This window comes from Ptiloglossa arizonensis, chromosome 8 (genome assembly GCF_051014685.1).
Source record: "Ptiloglossa arizonensis isolate GNS036 chromosome 8, iyPtiAriz1_principal, whole genome shotgun sequence".
NCBI classification, from domain to species: Eukaryota; Metazoa; Arthropoda; class Insecta; order Hymenoptera; family Colletidae; genus Ptiloglossa; species Ptiloglossa arizonensis.
Window position 1 is genome coordinate 17,435,148 of NC_135055.1, and position 23,436 is coordinate 17,458,583.

Consider the following 23,436-nt stretch of genomic DNA (forward strand, 5'->3'; position numbering starts at 1 on the left):
TAATTCATTTGGGGTAAAGAAACTTACTCTTTACAAAGCTCTTGTAAAACTGAAATTTGAGCATTCGACGATACAAGTCGTTTAAAGAATTGAAGAAAGTTTGTGAACATCGAAATATGTACCGGAAAATATGTTGGAAGATTTGGTGCATAATTTGGATAAAAAGGAATTGGAATGATGTTTAACAAGATGGAGCGGTGATTGCTCTAAAATCAGAGGTGATTCTTCGCGTGAAAGTAAATTCAAAATAAACTTTTATAACACGAGATTTTATTTCCGAGATAAATAGTTTGAAACTTTCTAGAGATACGTGTGCAGCTCGGTACGACTTGGTTAACGCGTCTGACCGTTACTCGCCGCCTCTCCTTGCGCTGTAATCTTCTAATTAGTCAGATCCAGTTAGAACAGGCATTACCGTACGGGCGCTAACGCGAGTAGAACCAGCGAGCAGTGGTCAGACACATCAGCCAAGTCAATCACACGCTTGTCCCAGTAATATTCAACATCGATTATCTCGAAAAGTAAACCTCGTATCCGAACATCTCTACCAAGATTTTCGATTCGTTTTCCCACAAAGAATCACTCCCTTCTCGAAATAAAAACCACAGGAAATTACAGTCCCGAAAGAACACGATTTTAATACAAATTCTTCCTAAAAGATCATCTCTACAATATTGTTATATCTACTTCTCAAGTATTAACATTCATAAATAACAAACTCCTTCCGCGATAAAGCTTTAATTCAAACCCTTAAACACCACCGTTTCGCAGGAATGAAAAATTTACATTTCGAAAGTAGTCAGCGACCAAAATCCACTAAAATTAAACAAGTTTCGTTAATTACGCGCAACCCTTAACGTTTTCTATCCTTTTTAAATACACCGCCACTGTTCCCTTCCGCTGGACATCGTTCCATTAAATGAATAAAAAAAGAAAGTAACAAAATAAAAAATAAAAACCCACCGAGCGGTAGAGACGAAACGGTGGGTGACCATCCTAGTTTACGGTGATTGAAAGCTGGAGAAAAAAGGGGTTCCTATGGTAACGTGGAAGGAAACAGCCGAAAGATAGAAAGGAAGGAGGTAAAGGTTGGAGGGGGGAGAAAAACGCGGTCGTAGAGGCAAAATGTGCAACCAGAGGGAGAGACTGTTGTCCCCGTAATTGTTCGGTGAATAAAACGAAGCAGGTTTTTCGTAGCTCGTCCGTGCCTCGTTCCGAGCATCCAGTTAACCGGGTGGTGCGCACGTGTGCACATGTACGCGGGTTACGACGCCAACGATATTCCGCAAGCGCGTTTTAAACGGCCATCCACCTACGTCGCGGATAATATCGTTACGAGGTACAAGTTACTTTACAACCGGGTGATATCGTCGGTTGTCTCTTTCTTTTTTTTTTCCCCCTCGAAAAAAAAAAACTCTCGTTCCGTTGTTCCCCAACGAAACGCAAAGCTCGTTTCGTCACTCGAGAATTATATCGATCAACCTGCACTCGTTTCACGGTGAAACTGATTTATTTATTGAACGTGAATTTTTCAGAATTTTTTCTTTCCTCCGTTCGAAACGATCTTGTTTCGCGACGACGACGAAGATTCTAATAAATGAGAGCGCGAGTCTTCCATTCGACTTTTTTTTGTTTTTTTTTTTCAAAATGAAATGAAATTCCAACAAGCCTCTCCGCGTACGAAGATTCGACGATTCCTGTACGCCGACTCTGTGGTGACACGTTTACCTTGGGGTTGAGGTCGCTGCCCTGTTGCATAAGAGTGCCGACCATAAACCAGAAGCTGTTGGCCAGGGTGAACTCGTTGACGGTTCTCAGCAGGGGAATGTCGTCGCTGTCGGGGTCCAAGGCGCTCACGTGACCACCCTGATGACAACGTGACCCCCGCCAAGTGGTGCGAAATATCAAGGATAATTACACGGGCTATTTTCTCAAACTGATTCTCTGTGGCTGTGAAAGAGCCGCGAGTGAAGTTCCTCGGGGTGTTTTGTAACGATACGAAAGTCAGTTTTATTGTTAAATGAAGCGTGACCGTGTTTGCACGTTGTTTTAATACTGTAGACAATTTTTGAAAGTTCCAATCTCGCTGGTTTCGATGCAAAGAAAGGGATTTTTATTCTTTGGATGGAATAACGCCTAACTGGGTTTGAACATTAGGTAATATTGTAGAGAACTTTTGAAAGATCCAATCTCAGCGTTTTTAATACGAAGAATGTAATTTTATTTTTTGGTACAACGCGTAACCATGTTTGCACATTGTTTCGACGTTTTAGAGAACTTTTGAAAATTCCAGTCTCGGTATTTCAATACAGAGAAAGTAAGTTTTATTCTCTGAAGGGAATCGCGCGAGATTGTTTGCACGTTGGGTAATGTTGTAGAGAAATTTGGAACGTATCGGACCTCGTTTTTGAAAGGAAGAAAATCATTTTCATTTTTCGTACGAAACGAAATTGTAGGAAACTGTCGAAAGAATTTTTCTTTGTAAGAAAGTATTGGAATGAAATATTTGGAAATATGGTAATTTGTTAAAAATTCCTCCGTTTCCTCGCAGCTCTTCGGAGACTCAATTTCCATGTACAGGGTGTCGAGAAAACTTGTGGCCAATTTTCAAGGTCGAACAGAAGAGAAGAAGAAACCAGTTAATAAACACAGGGTCGAAAATAGTTTTACTCGGATTTATGAAACATATTCTACGGTGAAATGTTACTTTCGTTTATGTTTTAAAATGTCCTCCATTCATTTCTACACACAACCGGGCACGTTTTTCCAGAGAATTCCGTACAGGTTAAAAAGATCCATTCTCAACAGCAGCCCTCCACTTTGCTCGTGCAAAGTAACCTGTATACACTGTGCTCATCGTACATTCGAATTTCTCTCGCTGCTATTGAAAGACTTCACCTACGATCATTTATCATCACCGACCGATACGCACAGAGAGTTCCTGGTGAGCTTAGAGAGATCCTGTTACGTATTACGCGATATTGACCAATGTTGCGTATTGTGTGCTCACAACAAACACAATAGAGTGGACGAACGGGGACAATATTATTATGTTTACGATCCAATAATTGATAAATCATTGCTCGTTAGGTCTTTGATGGATACTCGATGCAGGACGTTATTGTGTTACTAATTTCTAGTTTCAAATGTTTACATCATCCCGTAACGCAATTATGCTCCACGTAACAGGATAAAGATATTTAATTATTGTACATTGCAAATATTTGGAGTCACACATTAGTATTGTTCTTTCTCCCATCGTTTACGTTTGCATTAGTTTAACAGAGTACTGTGTTTCTCTGTTCTGAAATTCGTATAAAATTTCCCTTGATATCTGTGTCGGTAGACACTCTCATTATCGAACATAAAAATCCAACTTTTCCCCTGATTTACATCTGTTCTACTTTACCATAATATCACGTCCCTCCGTTCTGAACCTCGCGTAAAATCTCTCTTTAATATCCGTGTTATTCGACACTCTGGTTATCAAACACAAAAATCCATATTTCGTCTTCGATAACGTAATATTTGTTTCTCCCCTGATTTACATCTGTTCTGCTTTACTATGATATTACGTTCCTCCATTCTGGACTTCGCATAAAATCCCTTCTCGATATCTGTGTTGCTCGACACTTTGGTTATCAAACACAAGAATCTATATTTAGTAATTCGTAATGTAACAATACTTTTTCTCCCTAATTTACACCTACACTACTTTACTATACCGCTATATTCCTCCACTCTGAACTTAACCTCAAACTTCCCTTCGTATCTCTATTTCTAGACACTCTTGTTACACCAAACCCAAAAATCCACCTTATACCTCCTTAATAAAAATGTTTCATAAATTCAAGAATGGATTTCAAATAAATATCGAACACCTGAATTACTTTACTATACCACTATATTCCTCTACTCTGAACTTAACCTCAAATTTCCCTTCGTGTCTCTATTTCTAGACACTCTTGTTGCACCAAACCCAAAGATCCACGTTTTATCTCCTTAATATGAAATTCGAGCAGAAGATAAATATTTACCAATAACGAAAATGTTTCATATTACCACTATATTCCTCCACTCTGAACTTAACCTCAAATTTCCCTTCGTATCTCTATTTCTAGACTCTCGTTGCACCAAACCTAAAGATCCACGTTCTATCTCCTTAATACAAAATTCAAGCTGAACATATTTACCAATAACGAAAATGTTTCATATTACCACTATATTCCTTCATTCTGAACTTAACCTCAAACTCCCCTTCGTATCTCTATTTCTAGACTCTCGTTGCACCAAACCCAAAGATCCACGTTCTATCTCCTTAATACGAAATTCAAGCAGAAGATATTTACCAATAACGAAAATGTTTCATAAATTCAAGAATGGATATCAGGTAAGTATCTTTAGAGGTTCTTCTTCCCATTTGGAAGACCAGCACCGAAAATTCTCTCCAAGTTTTCCCAACAGCCCGTAGATCCAATTACACGGTCGACGTGCACCACTCGACGGGAGCCTACCTGCAGAGGGCATTTACAGCTCGGGCATGCTCTAGGTTCCACCCACTCGTAAGGTGAGAATCTTGCCACTATCCAAATGGCCAAGGACACCATCACGTAAGCGCCCAGCATGGATAGCCAGATCTCCACCGCGAGCGGATTCATGAACGAGAACAGCCTCGATGGCATTCGCCCGGAAACCTGAAGCAGTTACATCGTATTTCCGTATTACTGACCCCGTAATCCCTGTTCCGTCATCGTACCGATATCCACCACGAGACACAATTTCGTTTCTCAGCCCCTACCGTCGCGAATGGGGGCTAGGGGGAGGCCAGGACCGATTCTCGGCTCGTTAAGCGATCCGACGTTTCTTTGTATCGTTTATTCAGTATTTTCACGCGCGAAATAATCCAGGGAGCAGTTTTCGCTCCTCTGGCAACCACTCTCCCGCCCCTCTGGATGCCGCGCAAGACGGATCCTTTATCTCCGCTGAAATCACGGCTCCGCGCCATTCTTCGGGCCGTCAGATACGGCACAATAGGCAGCTGGAACACGCCGCGAGTTCAACCGTTATACGAGTTCCTTTATCCTTCCCGTTTCAATGTTTTTTTTTTCTGTTTTTTTTCTTCTTCTTCTTCTTTTTTTTTCCCCCTATTTTTCTTCACCCTTGTTCCGAGGTTCCGCCCCGAAAGTGGAGCGCGACTCGCCCACTGCGATTTTAGGTTAGCGAGCGGGCTCGTGGAATCTGGGCCAAAACTCGTTGCGGACTCGCGTGGACAGTTTCGAATGGTTCGTTCCAGGGTTCGGGACGGCGACGACAATCGGGTGCTTCGGAAAAGTGACAGCTTCTGATTTTCCTGTTCGCGGTTCCCTGTACCATTCGCTGCCGGTTGCGTCGCTGGTCGAACGGTTCACGGAGGAATAAATAAAGGACGAAGAGAGGAACCGGGTTATCTATAGAAAACGAAAATTGGGAACCGAGACTTCTCGCTCGAGTTCGCGCGAACTGTGGGGATTGTTCTTCGTGGAGATTCGACGAGAAGTATATAGAATACGGTCAAGATTGGGGATCGTGGTTGTTTTTGGTCGAGAGGGTCAATTGTGGGAAATTTCTTGGTAATTGGAACGTCCTCGCGCGGAATGTGATTGTTATACTTTCAATTAGGGAATGGAATTTGACGGTGTGATCAGTGTTTTTGAAATTTTTCCGCGAGAATGTTAATTAGGAGGTATACTTCGTTGATAATCGGAACGAGTACGCTTTGTAGCAAGGTTGAAGGATCGTCAATTTTGAAAGGAAAAATGCTGTAGCTTTGTGGATAAAGATCGTACACCGGTGTACTTAGACCCGGTTTAAGGGAAGAAGCTTCTACTTTCGTAAAGCGGTTTGAATGTGAACAATTTTCAGGAAAATGGTCTACACTTTCCCGTTCCCTGTCCGACTAGAAAACCATACTCGAGAAAATTTAACCCAAGAGTGAAAAAGTTGAGACTTTTCTCTTTGAAATGAGCGTAGGTACGTAGCTGTACGATATTTTTTCACAAAGTTACAGCAGTTCAAAGTATCGACAATCTTTCCTTAAAAAATAGACGATTCTGCAATTACACGAAGTGTAGTTTCAAAATCTTGTGAAATGTATCCTCAAGATTTTGTAAAGTATATTTTCAAAATTTTGGAAAGTGTACTTTCAAAATTTTCTACAATGTGTTTTCCAAATTCTGTAATGTACATTTGAAAAATTTTGGAAAGTGTATGTTCAAAATTCTGTAAAATATATTTGCAAAATTTCCCACAATGTGTTTTCAAAATTCTGTAATGTACATTTGAAAAATTTTGGAAAGTGTATGTTCAAAATTCTGTAAAGTATATTTGCAAAATTTTCCACAACGTACTTTCAAAATTCTGTAAGGTATATTTGCAAAATTTTCCACAACGTGTTTTCAAAATTCTGTAAAGTATATTTGCAAAATTTCCCACAAAGTGTTTTCAAAATTCTGTAAAGTATATTTGCAAAATTTCCCACAAAGTGTTTCCAAAATTCTGTAAAGTATATTCGCAAAATTTCCCACAAAGTGTTTTGAAAATTCTGTAATGTACAATTGAAAAATTTTGGAAAGTGTATGTTCAAAATTCTGTAAAATATATTTGCAAAATTTTCCACAACGTACTTTCAAAATTCTGTAAAGTATATTTGCAAAATTTCCCACAAAGTGTTTCCAAAATTCTGTAAAGTATATTTGCAAAATTTTCCACAACGTGTTTTCAAAATTCTGTAAAGTATATTTGCAAAATTTCCCACAAAGTGTTTCCAAAATTCTGTAAAGTATAATATATTCGCAAAATTTCCCACAAAGTGTTTTAAAAATTCTGTAAAGTGTATTTGCAAAGTTCTGTAAAGTGTGTTTCGAAAATCTGGTAAGATGTATTTTCAAAATTTTCCAAAGCGTACGTTTACCAAATTTCGCGAAACGTATTTTCGAAATTTCGCCGAGTGCGTTCTCGAGATTTATTTCGCGCGATACGACACGTGGAAGCTCAGCTGCTGTCGTCAGAGTTACCTGACCGCCCGAATCGGGTCACTTGCCCCACAATCGTACGCTTCATCCAACGAGATACGATTCTGTCGATCGTCGAGCAGCTGGGTGTCCACCGAACGAACACAACCCCACCGATACAGAATTAACAAACTTCGGAACGAACAACCGAACGACAGGGGAGTTTCGTCCAACGAGAGCGAACACCTCGTTGAGTGTACCTTGGGGTTGAGCCCGCTGCCCTGCCTGAGGAACGTGCCAGTGATAAACCAGAAACTGTTGCTGACGCTAAACTGGTTCTCGACGACGTCGCTCTCCGCCAGACACGGATGAGGATTGTTCCACTCGTACGGGCTGAATCGGGCCATAACGAACAGGGTGAAGCTTACGAGCATGTACGCGGCCAGCACGTACAGCCAGATCTCGACGGCCAGCGGGTTCATGAAGGAGAACAACCGCGTTGGCTGGCTGGATGGCACCTAAATTACGTTACGCTACGATTTTAATTAAAACGGATCCCGTGCCGCTCCCCCGCCGTGCGACGGGACCTCCGCGGAACGTTCTACGCTGCTAGATCACTCTCATCGAGAATCTCGTCCCGTTATAACCTTTGTACATCCTTTCTTAGGGTAGATTGCGGCGATATTCCACGTTGCACACGGGGCGAACCATTGTACAGCGAACGATATCGGTGAATCATTTTGAGAAAAAACGAGTGTACTCGAGTAGAAATTTTTGGAAATTTAAGAGGTTACTTTGCGGGACGATTATCTATGGTTCGAGGTTCTTGGAGGATGTTTAGGGGTTGTAGGATGGTCGAGGTTATTCGGAGACGTTTCGAGTCGAGAAAAGCGGGTTAGAGGAGTTCAGTCTTTTGGAGGAATTTAGAGTTAGCGAAAGTCAGTAATATTTGTTCGAAGATGTTCGAGGTCATTGAAAGAAATTGGTCAAGGTCACTGAGAGTCGTTCAAAGTTATTGGAAGTCGTTCAAGGTTTATGAAAGAAGAGTTGAAAGAATTCGAATGAGTGGAAAGTTACTCAATGTCGTTCAAAGAGGGGTCAAAATCATTGGAAGTCGATCAAAGTCATTCAGAGGACGTTCAATGTCATTTCGAATCGTTGAAAGTTAGTAAAAGTTTTTCAAAGTCCATGGGAGACAAGTGAGGGAAATTAAAAATGATTGAAAGTCGTTCGAAAAGATATAAAATCGTTCAAAATCATTGCACATTGTACAGAGACAGTCATTCGATTTCATTTAGAGTCACTCGAAAGAATTGTGACTCGAGAAACATAATTCAAAATTATTTGAAGACATTCAAAATTGTTCAAAGTCAGGGAAATACTGTCACAGAGGTTCAAAAGTTTTCAAAATAATTCTGTGTCATTGAAAATCGTTCAAAAGTATTCAAAGTTATTGAAAATCATTCGAAATCGTTCACAACCATTCAAAGTCATTCGAAATTGTTCAAAGTGATTCAAAGACACTCAAAATCGTTCAAAATGATTCAAAGATATTCAAAATCGTTCAAAGTGATTCAAAAACATTCAAAATCGTTCAAAGTGATTCAAAGACATTCAAAATCGTTCGAAGTAATTCAAAGACATCCAAAATCATTTAAAGTAATTCAAAGATATTCAAAATCGTTCAAAGTGATTCAATATCATCGTTCGAAATAATTCAAAGTCACTGAACTCCGTTTAACGTAACTGGAAACCATTCGAGTACATTCGAAATCACGGGAGATCGCGAAACACGAAACAATCGTACATCTAGCTCGGTGTTCCCCTGTCTTCCGTTCGAACCGAAAAATTCCGGACGCTATCGCGCGAGTCCAGCTATCCTCAAACTTTGCAGACAACGCCATTAGTCACTGTCCAACGGTCGCCCCTGTATATTATCGCGCCCCGTGTAAAGCGATTTATAGTCTAAAGAGATACTGGAGAAACATTACGTGGAAAGTACCTTCTATTTTTTCCTAGCCAAACGATTTCGATCTGAGCGGCGTGCAATTTATCCCCGTTTTGTTTGTATTGTTTCGTAAACGTGCACACCACGAAAAACGAGATTCTCGACGTTGGATGAAAATTATTGCGCCCCGTGTTGGGCCGTGTTACCGCGCCGCGAAATCGTTCGATTTCGTCCGGCAACGAATCGAGTCGCGGGAAAATACTACAAAAAAAAAAAAAATAAAAAAAACAAAACCAACCTAAACGAATCGATGACGAAAGAAATCGTTCGAAAGACGCCAACGACTCACCTTAAACAGAATCCCAATACCGAGGTTCATGAACGGTTTGGTGAAGTCTATCACGCTCTCCCGAGCGTAATTGATCGTCATGGACGCGACGGCCAGGTCAGCTCTCTGTGAAGAATAGAAAAAAGAAACAGGAAAATTTTGGTTAAAAACTATCGAAACGAATGGAAAGATTATACGAAGCTTGTCGTACGCCGATCACGTTACTTTTGACAATTGTCGTTTTATCGATACCGAAAGGACGTCTGTCGCACGATCAAAGATTCCTTCGGTTATTTTCCCAAGTTTAGTTCTCTCACTGTACAACTCTTCGCACACTTTTGACCGTGTACTCTTGTATAAACAATTTATTGTACCACTGTATAAAAAGCAATTCTCCGGGGGTAGCTCCGACTATTTACACGCTTCGAGTCTTCGAGCTCGAAGATCGTATCGCCGTTCTAACGCGAGATCGTGGGACAAAAGATTTATTTCGGCGCGAGGAGATACGCTCGCTCGTTTCGGCGCAGGAAAATGGCATAAAAGAGCGGGCCGATGGGGGAACGGTGTTAGCTCGCCTCGTGAAAATCACCGTCAAAGACGCGGCCGTCCTTCCTCCAAGTGTTCCAGACACCACCGTGTGGATGTTTGCCTTGCAAAATAGCGAATGCATTTTTTATCAGCGGACCTACCCGTCGCATCGTTGGGTCACCGCGCGATGACGTCTTTCCATCGGGACGATCCGCTTACAGTTCCCTCGGTTTCTAGGTTAAGGCGGAACACCCTTTCACAGGGGACAGATTGCTTTGCATCTTTTATAAACCGCTGATCTTCGAAATTCAGGAGCTATCCGTGCCGGGGCTGCGGTTAGCTCGCGCGAGACGCGAACTCGCCCGTGGGACATCCTTCGCCGCCCCGAGGGCATTCTCGATGTATCATTTTCACCGGGGAAATTCTCTTCCTTTCTCTTCAACTCTCGTCGTGGATTTTCACTTTTCGCGACCTCGATGCCCACGCGTTCCCCTTGCCGACGTTTTAAAGTAAATAATACGCGCGTTTCCGCAGAACGAACCAGGTCCGACCGTACACTGACTCGTGCTACTTTGTCCGGCTAATGGGCCGTGCTCGATGTGTTCATACTACTTTGAAAGATGTTCTGTTACAGGATGCACTTAATAACGTGGTAGGGAAAAGTTGGTCAGGATGTCTAACGTTACGAATTAAGAGAAAAACAAGGAAACTGTTGTTAACACTGGTTTTACCAAGTTAAAATAACTGGTTCCAACTGCTTCGAGAAAGAAATTTACTATGGGAATTAACTGTGAGGGTAAAGTTGTTTTAAGAAACTGCTTTTAGTGATGGAGATACAATTTCTTAAAATGTTTACGTATTACCTGAAAGTGTATATCATCAATCTATCAAAATTTAAATTTCATAGCATATTTTCTGAAGATGACTTATTTTTTGTTTTGGAAGTGTGATCAATTTCATACATTTCTCTTTTATCACACCGATTGATTTTTCTGGGGTAAAATTGCTTTCTTTATAATTTTTGTATGCTCGGGTATTTTAAGATGTATGGTACTTCATTTAACATACTCCTACAGTTTTAGATATTTTCGCAACTCGTTCCTTTTGAAGATTGCCTCGGATGCTCGAGTGTAAAAAAATTGCTGCCACGATATGTAATCGTAAATATTTACAATGTGTAAATATTTTTGAAATATCCATTCGGCATGTATCGTTCTGACGTGTAAATATTTCCTACGAATTCTACCTAGATACACTGTCGACCAAAAGTTTTGGACCGTACTCTTTAATATATTTTGTAGCTTGGAAGGTAACTCTAACGGTTTTGTTATTTTATATTTGATACCTACAATAGTTTAACCAATGAAATAGTACGTTTATATATTTCTTCAACAAAGTTATTAGTTACAACATTATTTTACAGCGTTGACTCTCTGCGTGAACTGTATACATTCTTGCTAAAATAAAATCACATATTCTAAACAATAAAAAAACAATTTTCCGTCTTATAATCTTACTTAACGTTCTTCTACTACGGTGAATCTAAACTTTCAACCAACAGCGTACGTACATTCTCCGTAGATCGCGTAACGTCTGACTGCGTACCGTGCTCATTCCACTTAAACGCGACTCACTGAAAACAAAGGCAAGCGGATGCGATTGGCCTCATAACGGAGACCGATACTCGCGTTTCCTGTTTGCAAAGCTTCGATACAGGCGTGTTCTGTGTGGCGGAACGAGATAAACCGAACGAGGACGTAGTAGATGAAGGTATTTAACGAGAAGGCAAAAACTCGTCGAGCGGATACCAACGCGCCGTTGATTTATTTCCGGCTTCATAATTTTCCTACCGCGGGCAACACACCATTTCCCTTGAATTTTCCACACCGGACCGTGGAACGATACTACTTTCGTCAATTTTGTTTATCAGCTTCCCTTCTCTCGTTGCATCTCGAACTACCCTCCTACTTTTATTTTTCACACTCCGACATCGTTGTGTCCTCGTGCATCACCATTTCACCCGGTTCGTTTTAATTATTCCTTCCCTCTAGCCAGCCGGATAAGCTATATACCGAGCCGAAGGAGTGGGGGAAAGCGGCTAGGCGGTCGACCTTCGCTCCCCGTGCAGCGGAGTGGGGGAAGACAGCTGGGCGGGTCGACCTTCGCTAAGGCGGAGTGGGGGAAGACAGCTGGGCGGGTCGACTTTCACTTTCCCGCGCTGCGGCCCGGAGTGGGGGAAGACAGCTAGGCGTGTCGACCTTCACTGCGACGGAGTGGGAGAAAACAGATGGGCGTGTCGACCTTCACTGCGGCCGGGTGGAAGAAGTAACGGGTGTACTTATCGCCGTTTGAACTACGAACGTGATCAGATATCTGTATAATGTTCACATCTGTGCCATTTCCCTCCCAATAAGGCAACAAGAACTCCTATCACCACTTTTTCGGTTTGAAATCAAATTTATATTTCTGGTTACACTAGACACAATACACTGTTACTATCAACTAAATTGAAAACGCGACAACAGTCTCGTTTACGACTAACACGAGTGGAAGATTCTCCTCTTTTTCGTAACTTTTTATCTTTCACGTCACCGATCAACTTTTCGCGTGCTTATTGTAACTAAGAAGTACAATATAATAGGTACACCCGTTACATTTTTTCCATAAGTAGCACGGTGAAAGACAACGAAAATCGACTCGTCTAGATGTTTTCCTCCATTCCCCCTGGCTACCTCCGGTTAACATGGACTATTAGCAAACGTGTCCGACAGGTTTTCTCGTGGATAAATTTTATGTGCGCGTGTTACCTCCCCCCTCCCATCCCTCGTGTCTCGTTACGAATGCGGTAGCACTTCCACGTGGAAAGCCACCGCAAACGAAGAATTACTCCGTCTGTGACGAGAAGGTAACATTTACTTTCCTTCGGAGTTTACCTACGAAAACTGTGGAATATTTTAATGAAAATCCACCCAACTCCAACGAATTTCCTTCGACGCTAGGTAATATCTAACGTTATCTACAGCGACGAGAAAACCCCGGCTTATTTCGCCGCAATATCGAAGTTAATCGATAGACGGGGAATCAGCGCGGAGAATTGGCTCGTCACGCGTAGAAAGAGAAAATATTAAGCTTTTTTTCGCGAGAAATATTGATCTTTTTATCAGGAAGAGGATCTACCGTGATAGCTTCCGATTGAACGAAATATATTAGAAAAATCCGAGGTGAAACAATTATTGTGCAAATATATTCGAACGATTTTGATAATATCATACTTGAATGGATGGATGAAATTTAAGCTTCTTAAAGTATTATTGTCCTGGATTCTGCATAACGAGATTCGATGTTGGGGTTAATTGGGAGGTCTGTCGATAACGCGACGATTTGTTCGTAAATTGTATCGTCCAGTGTGAAAAACATGGCGTTGCACCATTTCTTGCACCAGGAGAATCGCTGATACTCTGCAACGATTGCAGCCACGAGGTCGAGAGCATCAATGAAAAGGGAAGTGACATTCGAAGAAATTAGGTTTCTTTGTAAATCGTATCATTAAAGAACCCAGAATTTATCGTGTTGAAGAAATTGTTAATATCATCGTGCAAAAACAGTACTGAGAGGTTGCTGAGAACATTAACGAAACCTGAAGCTACACACAAAGATATTTACACGTTTGCATATAAATTGTATTGTAGAATAGAAGAAACGTAGTCTCTGTTATACTCTCTGCAGTGTTAAAGAAACCGTCGGTACAATTTTCTAAAAATTGCATAGCAAGGTCGACGTATTTGTAAAAAAAAAGAACAAAGTGACCAAAAGACCGTGGCTCGTAATTGGTATCGGTGCATTTCTGCCGAGTTTCTTCAATTTGGGAAAAAAGTTTCTCACTGAACCTCTGCATCGAACGAAGTTGCGCAAATAATTCCGAAGCATTGACAGGAAATGAATGCACCGAGCATAAATCTGGCTCGTAGCTTCCGTGCTTGACACCCGGTGGCCATTATCGGCCGGAGACCTCGCCGCTGGGATCGCGAATCGCGAACGAGCACCGATATTCGTGTAAATAATACGAATTTATGGAAGGGAAATGAATACTATTAACCACGCGACGCTAATATTCCGTTCGTCGAAGGTTCATAAATTACGCGGGGGCGTCGCGTCGCTTCGTGTCGCGTCGCGTGACGTCGTCCCGTGGCATCTCCCGCGTCGGGATCCCAATTTAATAACCGCGCGTCTTTTTACAATTCAGATGTCACGTGGCAACAGCTGCGTGACGGTCTATGAATCAGAATATCCGATACGTTGTTACCCGTGAGAAAACGTAAAATTAGATGCTCACCCCCCATTCCACCCCATCCTACTCACCCTCGAGGGGAGCTAGGTACGCATAATGAAATTCTACCCGAGATGGATTTATTGCGACAACGTCGGGCGACCGTTTTGCATATAAAATTGTCCGTTCTCCTCCCCTTCGACGTCGACTCCTTGTTTCGTTATTTTTTCGCGACAAAAAGAAAAAAATCTCGCGCGATTTTTTGCCCCTCTCTTTGTAATTCAAACGCACTCTGTACAAGACACGACGTTCCCTGCGATCGGTGATCCATCGTGGGTCCTCTATCTTACTTGTATTTCATCACTTGTCCAGCACTCCGGGCTACAGGCGCCAGGTGTGTTGATAACGGAAGAATACACAAGGTGGATGGAAGATTCTATCGCAGAATTCGAAGATACGGAGTAAAGGGATCGACGAGTACGACGAAGTAATTTGTCCTCGAGGGTCGCTCGAGGTGATTTTTTCAAAATTGTTTTCGAACACGGTTGCGTAAATTTGTAAAATATATAAGAGTGCGCGCGTTCAACGAGAAATTTATTAAATTTTATCGAATTGTTTCGATCGGAGTGCCGGTTAGTGTCAATCACGTGGAGCCACTCGGGGATGATGGATTTATTTCGAGACGTTTCGGGTGATTGGTCGTAACTTTTTCACAAATTGGAGCGTGGGAATAAACTTTTGGTCGATTTGTAACTAAGTGGGTACACTTTCAGGTAATGCGTAAACATTTTGTGAAATTGTATCTTTCAGTCTAAAGACAGTTTCTTAAATGTATTTTATTTTCAGCCCGTCAAAGTGGCGCAAGCCCTCAGGTTATAGCATGAATTATACACGAAGTAGAATGAACGTAAAGGACCCTTGTCGACAAGTTTATTCAACGGCAGAGGTATTATAAAAAAATAAAAATGTCGGGAAAAAAGAAATGGTCAGGCGAACCATGTTTATTAGACCCGTCTTGTTATTTTTGAGTTGTATGTACTTCTTTGAATTTTTTAATAGACAAACGAATTGTCACTAACGTTTGGTTAAAATGTTAAAAGAAAATATATATATATTCTTCATTTATATAATTACATTGAACCATAATTTCGAACTGACTCGTTAAAGACATTTCTCAAACTTTACTTTAATAGCTTCGTAATCACGCAAGTGTAGCGTTATTTTTAACACGTTTACACGTATCAAAAAAAATTTTTTCTCCCTCTTTAAGATCCAAACAAATATCGTGCAAAAGGAAAAGTCTGAACTTGCATCGATTTCCTCGGAATTAATTCCCAAAGAACACTTTACTTTGATGCAGTTTACTCGGTCCTCTTAAGTAGAATGTGATCGTTCGAGTCAGACACTATTACTGCACCGAACTAGTTTTTGAAAAAATTAAATTCTTTTTCCTCGATTCAATTTTACACGTACTTTTACATCTAAGAAACTTCTGGAATTTATTATCCTTAAAACCACAATAATCTGTAAAATCACACATTGTAAACATTGCTGTAAATTTACTCGAAAATACGATCCTGGACGAAAAAAATTCATTCCCTTTTCTCGATTCAATTTTACACGTACTTTTACATCTAAGTAACCTCTGGAATTTATTATCCGTAAAATCACAAATATCTGTAAAATCACACTTTATAAACTCCACGATGAATTTTCTCAAAAACGAAGCCTCGAACGAGAAAATTTTTCCTTCTCGACTAATTTTCACACATTGCATCACTTCTCGTTGCATCAGCCTGTACGCGCGATCCTAACAACCAATGGAAGCTTTCCAAGTGACAAATCTCAATGTGCTTACCATTCCAAGAAGGCTCTTACCTTCTCCATGAGTTCTCGTACGATGCCGTTCCACTCTTTGGTCTCCGGATCGTAAACGCCGTACATGCGATCTGGAACCAGCCTTATGGCGTATTGGAAGCCCACCTGGCCGGCGATCCACTTGAGCAAATCGATGCAGAACCCTTCGTACCTCGCGTTCCCCGTCAGGTTCTTGTCCTCCTTCACCATCACGTACGGTTTCTCCTGTGGATGATACAAGACGACGTCCTTTGACGGATCATCCGTACGCGAGAGCCGCTACGAGTGGCGGACAAGAGGAACAGAAGAGGGATGAATCTAATTCGACGGGAAAGAAGGAAAGATGATACGAAAAAGCGAGCAATAAGCAGTCATCGATGACGCCCCGATACCGATGACTACCCAATGGATTCGAACTTTAACATTTCCTCCCTTTTCCATCCAGATGCCTTTCATCTTGAAAAATAGGGAGCCTTATCTGGCTGACGTTCGCCTTTGACAGGGAATCGAGTGAAATTAGTTTCTCTCCCCTTCTAAAGCGAACCGGGAAAACCGTGATCGAAAGCTAAATGGAAGCTTCGGACGATTGATGATTAGAAGGAAACCGTTCTTTTGTAACCGGGCACGTGCTCAACGAGGCAAGTACTCGCGCAGACAGGGCCACAGGTTAACGAACAGAAGAGTTTAATCCGCGGTAAGGTGAATGTCTCCGTTGCTGTAATAGGTTGCTCGATAAGCTTCGTCGTTCGATAAGAAACGGAGCTGTTTACATTCGTCGTTTGATTTCTCCGGAGATGGTGCTACTGTTCGATGAACATGTGCAAAGTTTCACGTAGATCCGTCGACTCGTTCGTGTATTATTTACTTACTTGTTCGAAGTTGAAGTGTCACAGTATTCTTTTTACAATGGAGAAAACGAGAACACTTAGCGAACAACCTATCACTTACAAGAACGCGACAATTAAAAAACAGTAACCTTTTGACACGGAATATAAGTTACATCGAATAAAATATAGATTACTGCAATTATCAGTCTTCGATTTTGCGTGTCAATTTCGAAGCCTTGTTTAACTATTTGTAGGAAAATTTGTATCTCCTACGATGTACAATTTTCAATTGTACTTTCTGTCTCTATTGTATATTCTCAGCTCGATGTATATTTTTCAAACAAAATTGATCACTTCGATAGAATTTCTAATCGCGACGTTCGAACATTTCGATTCTAATCGTGAAAGATTAGATTAGACAGATTAGAACCGGTCGACAATGGGGACGCGTTTCGATAAACGTGACGTTTACCTTAAATCATTAGCCGGTCGTGTAAAGGGAGAAGCTTCTCTCGAAAGCGCAAATTCACCGGATAAAATTCTATACGTGCTCGGTGCTTTAACAAACCCCGGGAAAACATTTATCGTGCACTTGAGATACCCTCCTCCATTATTCCCCCGACCGCTCTCGGACTCCGCGGAGATTTATTCCGAACGTAATAATTCGGCTCACGGTTTCCCCCTCGGTATTATAATTACCTCTATCGTCATAACGACCAAGGTGATATTGGTCGCTGTGGTCTCGTAAAAAGCACCCACGTCGGTCACGTTCACCCCTGTCCCGGGTTTCCACTCGCCGACCTTCACAAGCTCCTCTTTCTTCAGCTTGAGCAGGTCCAGCTTGAAGTTGTTACGTTTCCCTTCGTTGAACTCGATATGTCCGGTTAGTCCGTGTAAGCCTGCCTGCGAACAGAATTGTTCGTAACCCTAAATTCAAGGTCGATCCGATTCTCTCCCTGTTCTGAGATCGATAGAGACTTTCGATGGCACCAGCTGCTCTCGATTCACCAGCTGCTTTCGATGACGACTGATTTTATTATTATTATTATTAATGCTGAAATTGGTGTCGTCACGTGGGTATTTGGAACGTATATTATTGTTTATAAACTTAACAACTGTACAAGATACGTACCAAATATCCACGTGGAAAATTTGTATCATTATAAAATAAATAAAGTTTTATTATCGATGCTTAAATCGGTATACAATTTTCCACGAAATAGTTTTAATTTAGATACTTGTAGTGAACGACTAAAAAGTATTATTTTTCTCTACTAAATTAAATTCTTTTCCTGGATTCGAACACACAAGAACCAACGACACTCTTTTTCTCGTTTTCTGTTCAATCATTCATAATTGTCACAAGAAAAGGCAAACGTTGATCAGCAGAGTGCCAACTCCACTCTACGAGTTTTTTCACAATACTCGTTTCACATTCGTCCTCGCTTCGTTTCGCAAACCCACATTCACCCGAAACGATTCAACGAACTCTCCCGGATATATCTTACCTTCCTGTTCATTAATTCGCGGGTGACCAATCGTGGTCCGCGGGCAGCGGAAATTTTTCACATTAATTAGCACCTGCGGTTCACAATCTACGTAATTTACGAGACGGTACGTTTCTCCTACCAACGAAACGGGCCACCCGTGCGCGTCCCTTGCTCGAATTCTGGCCCCGTTATATTTTCCACTTTTTTATCGAGCCAACCGTAGCTCGTTTCCCCCTCCCCCTCCCCCATCCCCCCACCACCACTCCAGCCACCGTCCAGCCAACGCTGTAACCCAATTTCAGCCGTTCCGTTTCGAGGGAGCAGCCGTTTTCGAAATCGCGCGAGCGGACCGACCAGGAGACAATGGAAATTAAATCGTTCGATTTGTTCCGTGGGTTTTGTTGCTCCCGGTGTGTCGGGAAGCAGGAGGGCTCGCGTGTTTAAAATGACGGTCGATCGAGAACGACGGTGCGCGTCGAGGACCCGCCATTTCCTGGCAGGCGGTGGAGTCGTCATCGCGAAACGCGTTGAAAATTCGCGGGGCGCGAGTGTGTCGTGTCAGTGCGCACGTACATACGTCGAATCATTCCGCGGGCGAGTATGGCACCGACGACGATCGAAAACGAACCGGTTGCGCAACCTGCATCGTATTATTCGTAGTTCGCGTGGCCCGTGGTTGTACCCGTCGGGCAGACTCGTTTATTCCGCGAGTATTCACGATAACGACGATGTAAACCGTAGATCTGTATTCCCGGGTTCGTGTTCCGATAACGTGCGCGCGTATAAAATCTTCCGTGAGCTAGTTTCCCGCTGGACGTTACCGCAAACGCTTCGGGGCTGCATTTAGGGTGGCATATCAGGTATCGAATTTGCATCTAGTGCATTGCAAAGTGGATAAACAAGTCTCGAAGACGAGAGAGAACGAGGTGAAAGTTGTAACAGGGGGTAGCTACGCGGTGACCTTGAGCGGCCAATTTATCGGGCCTAGACTCGCGGTAAACCCGTTTCGGTACGAATATCTCCGTTACGCGCGGTGATACGAAAAAAATTCTTGGGAGAAAGTTGTAGAGGGCGCAAAGATCGATACAAAGACGGTGGAAATTTTTTTCCATAATTGTTTTTTAAAAATTTCCAACACTTTTACTCATTTATCCAATAGAATCTCACCGTTCGGTCACGAACCACTTCGAGAGGACACTTGAACGATTTCTCGCACAATACAACGGTTAACCGATATTCGTACTCGGAGAACTCGATAAATGTGTAAGAATAGCGCGACGACGTACGTCACGCGAACAAAAACGCTTCTATTCGCAGAAACGTCCCGTTTGAAAAACGTCCCCGCTCCGGCGAAATATACGGTGGATATTTAAAGTACTCGATGCAAACGGTACGCTCTATATAACCCCGTTGCCCCGATCCGCTTCCATCCTTACGAATCAACGATGCAGACGGGTGAAACGGTGAAACTGTATCACTCTCACGGCACCCGGTACACGAGGGAAGTGCGTATCGGCTGCATCTTTCGTATACGGTGTACACGAGCCTGTACGGGCACGGTGAATTATGTTCTCAACGTAACCCACATAAATCCACTTACAAACGGTCGGTAACCCAGCGTGGTTGGTGCACCGCGAGTGTCCGTTCCGCTGTCCGCGCCTAACGATTGTGTACGGAGCGGGACGGGTATACGCGAGGAACTCGCGAATTTATATTTCTCGTGTAAACTTTTCCAGAGAATCGCGGCCCCGGATGGTCCACGATCCCCGTGTTTGCTCAAGGGAAGATCGAGTGAGCCGACAGACGAATGGCGCGAGTATTTGCCCAGCGACGCAGTCGAGTAATCGTCGCTCCCGGAATGTGATTTCAACGCCGCGCCGATTCAATTCCGTCCCGCGTTTATACGGGAGGGAAGGAGGGAAGGGGACACCTTTTTAAGGATTCTGTTCACTTTGTGTTCATCGTGCAACGTCACGGTGCATTGTATTGACCGAGTGCTTTCCAACGGAGTCCGCAGTGACACTTATCGTTCGTTACGCTCGTCGTTAACGAAGTTCATTGCCTCTTTGGTGTCTTCCGATCGGTTTAAAAGAGAGGCCGAGGCTTTACGCGATCGAGTAATTTAATACGTCCACCGTGTCTACGTTTTGTTCTTTCGTTCTACGTTTTGTCCGCCGTGTACCGGTACTTTTATATTTTTTGCTGCGACGTTTGTTTTCGCATCCTTTACTACACTGCTTTTATATATTGGTTCTTTTTTTGGGGGCTACGTTGTTTTCGTACGTAGGCGGATACGAAATACATGTAGGTGTGATAATTTTAAATTTCACGAGGAAGTAGTACCTACGTGAATTGCATCTCCGATGTTGAGAATTAAATTCTTCAATGATCTCGAGCGATTAGAAATTGATAAACTCGAGAGGTAAACGCGAGTTAGAATTGATCTTCGTTTCGAGAGAAAGCGAGACAAATCGTTCCAGAAAAAGAGGATCATTTGATAGTTCTCGAGTCAGTGGCTGACTAGGTACTGTCTGACCGCGTACGGCTGAATCTACTTCGCACTTTGTTTTCCTTTAATTACGACATCGCACATGTCGTGGCCATAATTATCGTAAACGTAATATTTCCACGTCTGAAACTGTCGAATACAAGACTAAAAATAACAACAATCATACCTTAAAAAGAACGTTCCTTTAATAGGAAGATTATTCGACAAAATTTCAAGTACAGTATACCTTTGCATCTGATTAATCTACTAATTTCTACACCCAGGAAAAACCATTTCTGAGTTAAATAACAATCAACTTAATATTTCCACGTCTAAAACTGTAAAACGCTAGTCTGAAAATAATAATAATAATCTCTGGTCTTTAAAACCGAATATACTTTTAGTAGTAAGCTTACTCGACACAATTTTCAAGGGTATCTTTGCATTTAATTAACCGTCTACATTCTGTAAATCGTTTGCAGTAATCGTCGGTGTTTAGCGCGTGCAAATTGACAGAAAGTTCCCGACTCGATTCTCGAGAGATCCACGATTCGTGTATCCGACGTAACCGCGGTTCCGCTACGTGTTAATTTTCTCCGCGGCACGGAGCGGTTCCGCGTTACTTGGTTCAGCGTTCCACGAGCTAAGAAAAGCAACGAGGTTTCTCAACTTCGTGTCGAGTTGCCGTTAACGTTGAATCGCGACAGGAAACCGGCGAGGACCTCTCGCGCGATGGTAATTTCCATCGAGCGTGAACGGCGCGTGCAATTCGTACAGGGAACCCAAACCGCATGGATTACGTTCTGTTATCTCTTACTTTGCGTGTGACACCGGTTCGAGGTATTCTAACACGCGTCCCATGGGACACCGTTCCCTGGGTATCGCGTCGGGAACGAAACACTCATAGTTTTTTCGCGGCGCGTTCGCGCGTGAAATCGCGCCGCGGCTTGTTGTTTGCGAAAACGCTTCGCTCCAGATTCGTTCGCTCAGGTTTTCGGACACGGATTATGTTCATCGCACGGAAATTCATGCCCGGGTTATAAAACGTGTTCGGGATTTTATTTATTTCGGGCTCGTTCATTTATTTTTTAAACGGGAACTGAACGATAAATAGAAATGCAAGTAGGAATGCACCGAAACGTTCCACACGGTCGATGTTGAATACTAAATAGAAATACAAGTGGAATTCCACCGAATCGTTCCGCACGGTCAATGTTGGATAATAAATAAAAATGGAATAATAAATACTAATTGAATACTAAACCAAAATAGAATACTAAATACTAGTCGAATACTAAATAAAAATAGAATACTAAATACTAATCGAATGCTAAATGAAAAGATAATACTAAATACTAGTTGAACACTAAATGAAATAGAACACCAAACACTAGTTGAATACTAAATAAAAATAAAACACCAAATACTAGTTGAATACTAAATAAAAATATAACACCAAAAACTAGTGGAACACTAAATAAAAATAGAAGCCTAAATACTAGTCGAATACTAAATAAAAATAGAATATTAAACACTAGTTGAATACTAAATAAAAATAGAATACTAAATACTAGTCGAACACTAAATAAAAATAATGTACTAAATAAAAGTAGAATTCCACCGAATCGTTCTACATGGTTGAAGCACGATTACGAAAGCTCGCGGTGAAAGAGGCACAATTATAGTATCACGTTTGAATATTTATCATGAAATCTTGGACGATTGAAAATGTTCAATCCCTGGAATTTTTACAAAACCGTGACCCCTCCCTCCGCGACCCCGGGCGTCTTCGATTATTCCAACGACGCGGGCAAACTTTTCACGAAGCTCGGGTTCAATTTTCTTTTCCATCCAGCGTCGGAAAAAGAGAAACTTTATAATGGCCGCGCAAGAGATGGGATAGACGCCAGAATAATTCACAAGAAGCCGACATAGTAGCGCCTTATAAGTTCTCGCGACGCGTACGTACACCGGAGATATGGAAAGGATGCACCGAATGGGAACTTATATTTGGCGATTTTTTGGAATTTCCTTCGTTTCGATGTTGCTCGGTATTTCCTACACCAACTAACGAACAATCGCATTAATATTGCGGAAACACTATTTACAAGCAGATGCATTCTTTACAGTTGCTTACAGTACATATTGGCTAAAAATGTAAGTACAGTAGAATCTCTGTCACGCAAACTAATTGGGGAATTTTCAGATAATACAATACTAAAAGATTCGACGATATTTTACTTAAAGTGAACACTTCGCGTGAGAACGTTCTCAAAACGGAATATACCCATAATAGAGAGTTCATAAAACAGAATATTCGCATAATAGGAGTTCATAAAACCGAATATTCGCATAATAGAAAGTTCATAAAGCAGAATATTCGCGTAATATAACTTTCACACAACGTGTGTTCATATAATGGAATTTCTACTGTACGAGAGATCAACGAAACTATACGTAATGAAAGTCCAGTCCACGAGATTTCCTACAGACCTTTTCGTCGTTATGATAAATTTTAACGAAAATTAAAACCTTAAATGTGCCTTATCGTTTGGAGGAATTCTTTCCAACTTCTCGCAGTACCTTTCGGTCGAAACGTTCGACTGGATTCAAGTTGAATTTCATTCGCGAGTAAAAAGCAAGAAGAATTCTCGGGAACGAAATACGTTTATTAAGAACAGCGGAGGGCTAGTTTAATTAAATTCCGATCGACC

General features: G+C 41.9%; 2 protein-coding genes across 5 annotated transcripts in view; both read right to left on the reverse strand.

The window, feature by feature from the left end:
- The window catches only part of LOC143149884 (glutamate receptor ionotropic, kainate 2), a 247,214-nt gene that overhangs the window by 31,920 nt on the left and 191,858 nt on the right, over window positions 1-23,436 (reverse strand). For all 4 annotated transcript variants that reach the window (XM_076317675.1, XM_076317674.1, XM_076317673.1 and 1 more), the window contains exons 9-12: window positions 17,444-17,647; window positions 15,939-16,142; window positions 9,287-9,391; window positions 7,250-7,507 (exon numbers count right to left, since the gene is read on the reverse strand). In XM_076317675.1, coding sequence (XP_076173790.1) covers window positions 7,250-7,507; window positions 9,287-9,391; window positions 15,939-16,142; window positions 17,444-17,647 — 771 coding nt within the window. The remainder of the gene's footprint in view (window positions 1-7,249; window positions 7,508-9,286; window positions 9,392-15,938; window positions 16,143-17,443; window positions 17,648-23,436) is intronic.
- On the reverse strand, window positions 4,252-5,493 carry LOC143149886 (glutamate receptor ionotropic, kainate 4-like). Its single transcript, XM_076317677.1, has one exon. It carries the CDS (start codon window positions 4,680-4,682, stop codon window positions 4,401-4,403), a length of 282 nt encoding a protein of 93 aa, XP_076173792.1. The 5' UTR covers window positions 4,683-5,493; the 3' UTR covers window positions 4,252-4,400.

What these genes read in the sequence shown, in the direction of transcription:
- LOC143149886 (XM_076317677.1), bottom strand. Translation starts at nt 4,682, where the DNA reads ATGCCATCGAGGCTGTTCTCGTTCATGAATCCGCTCGCGGTGGAGATC.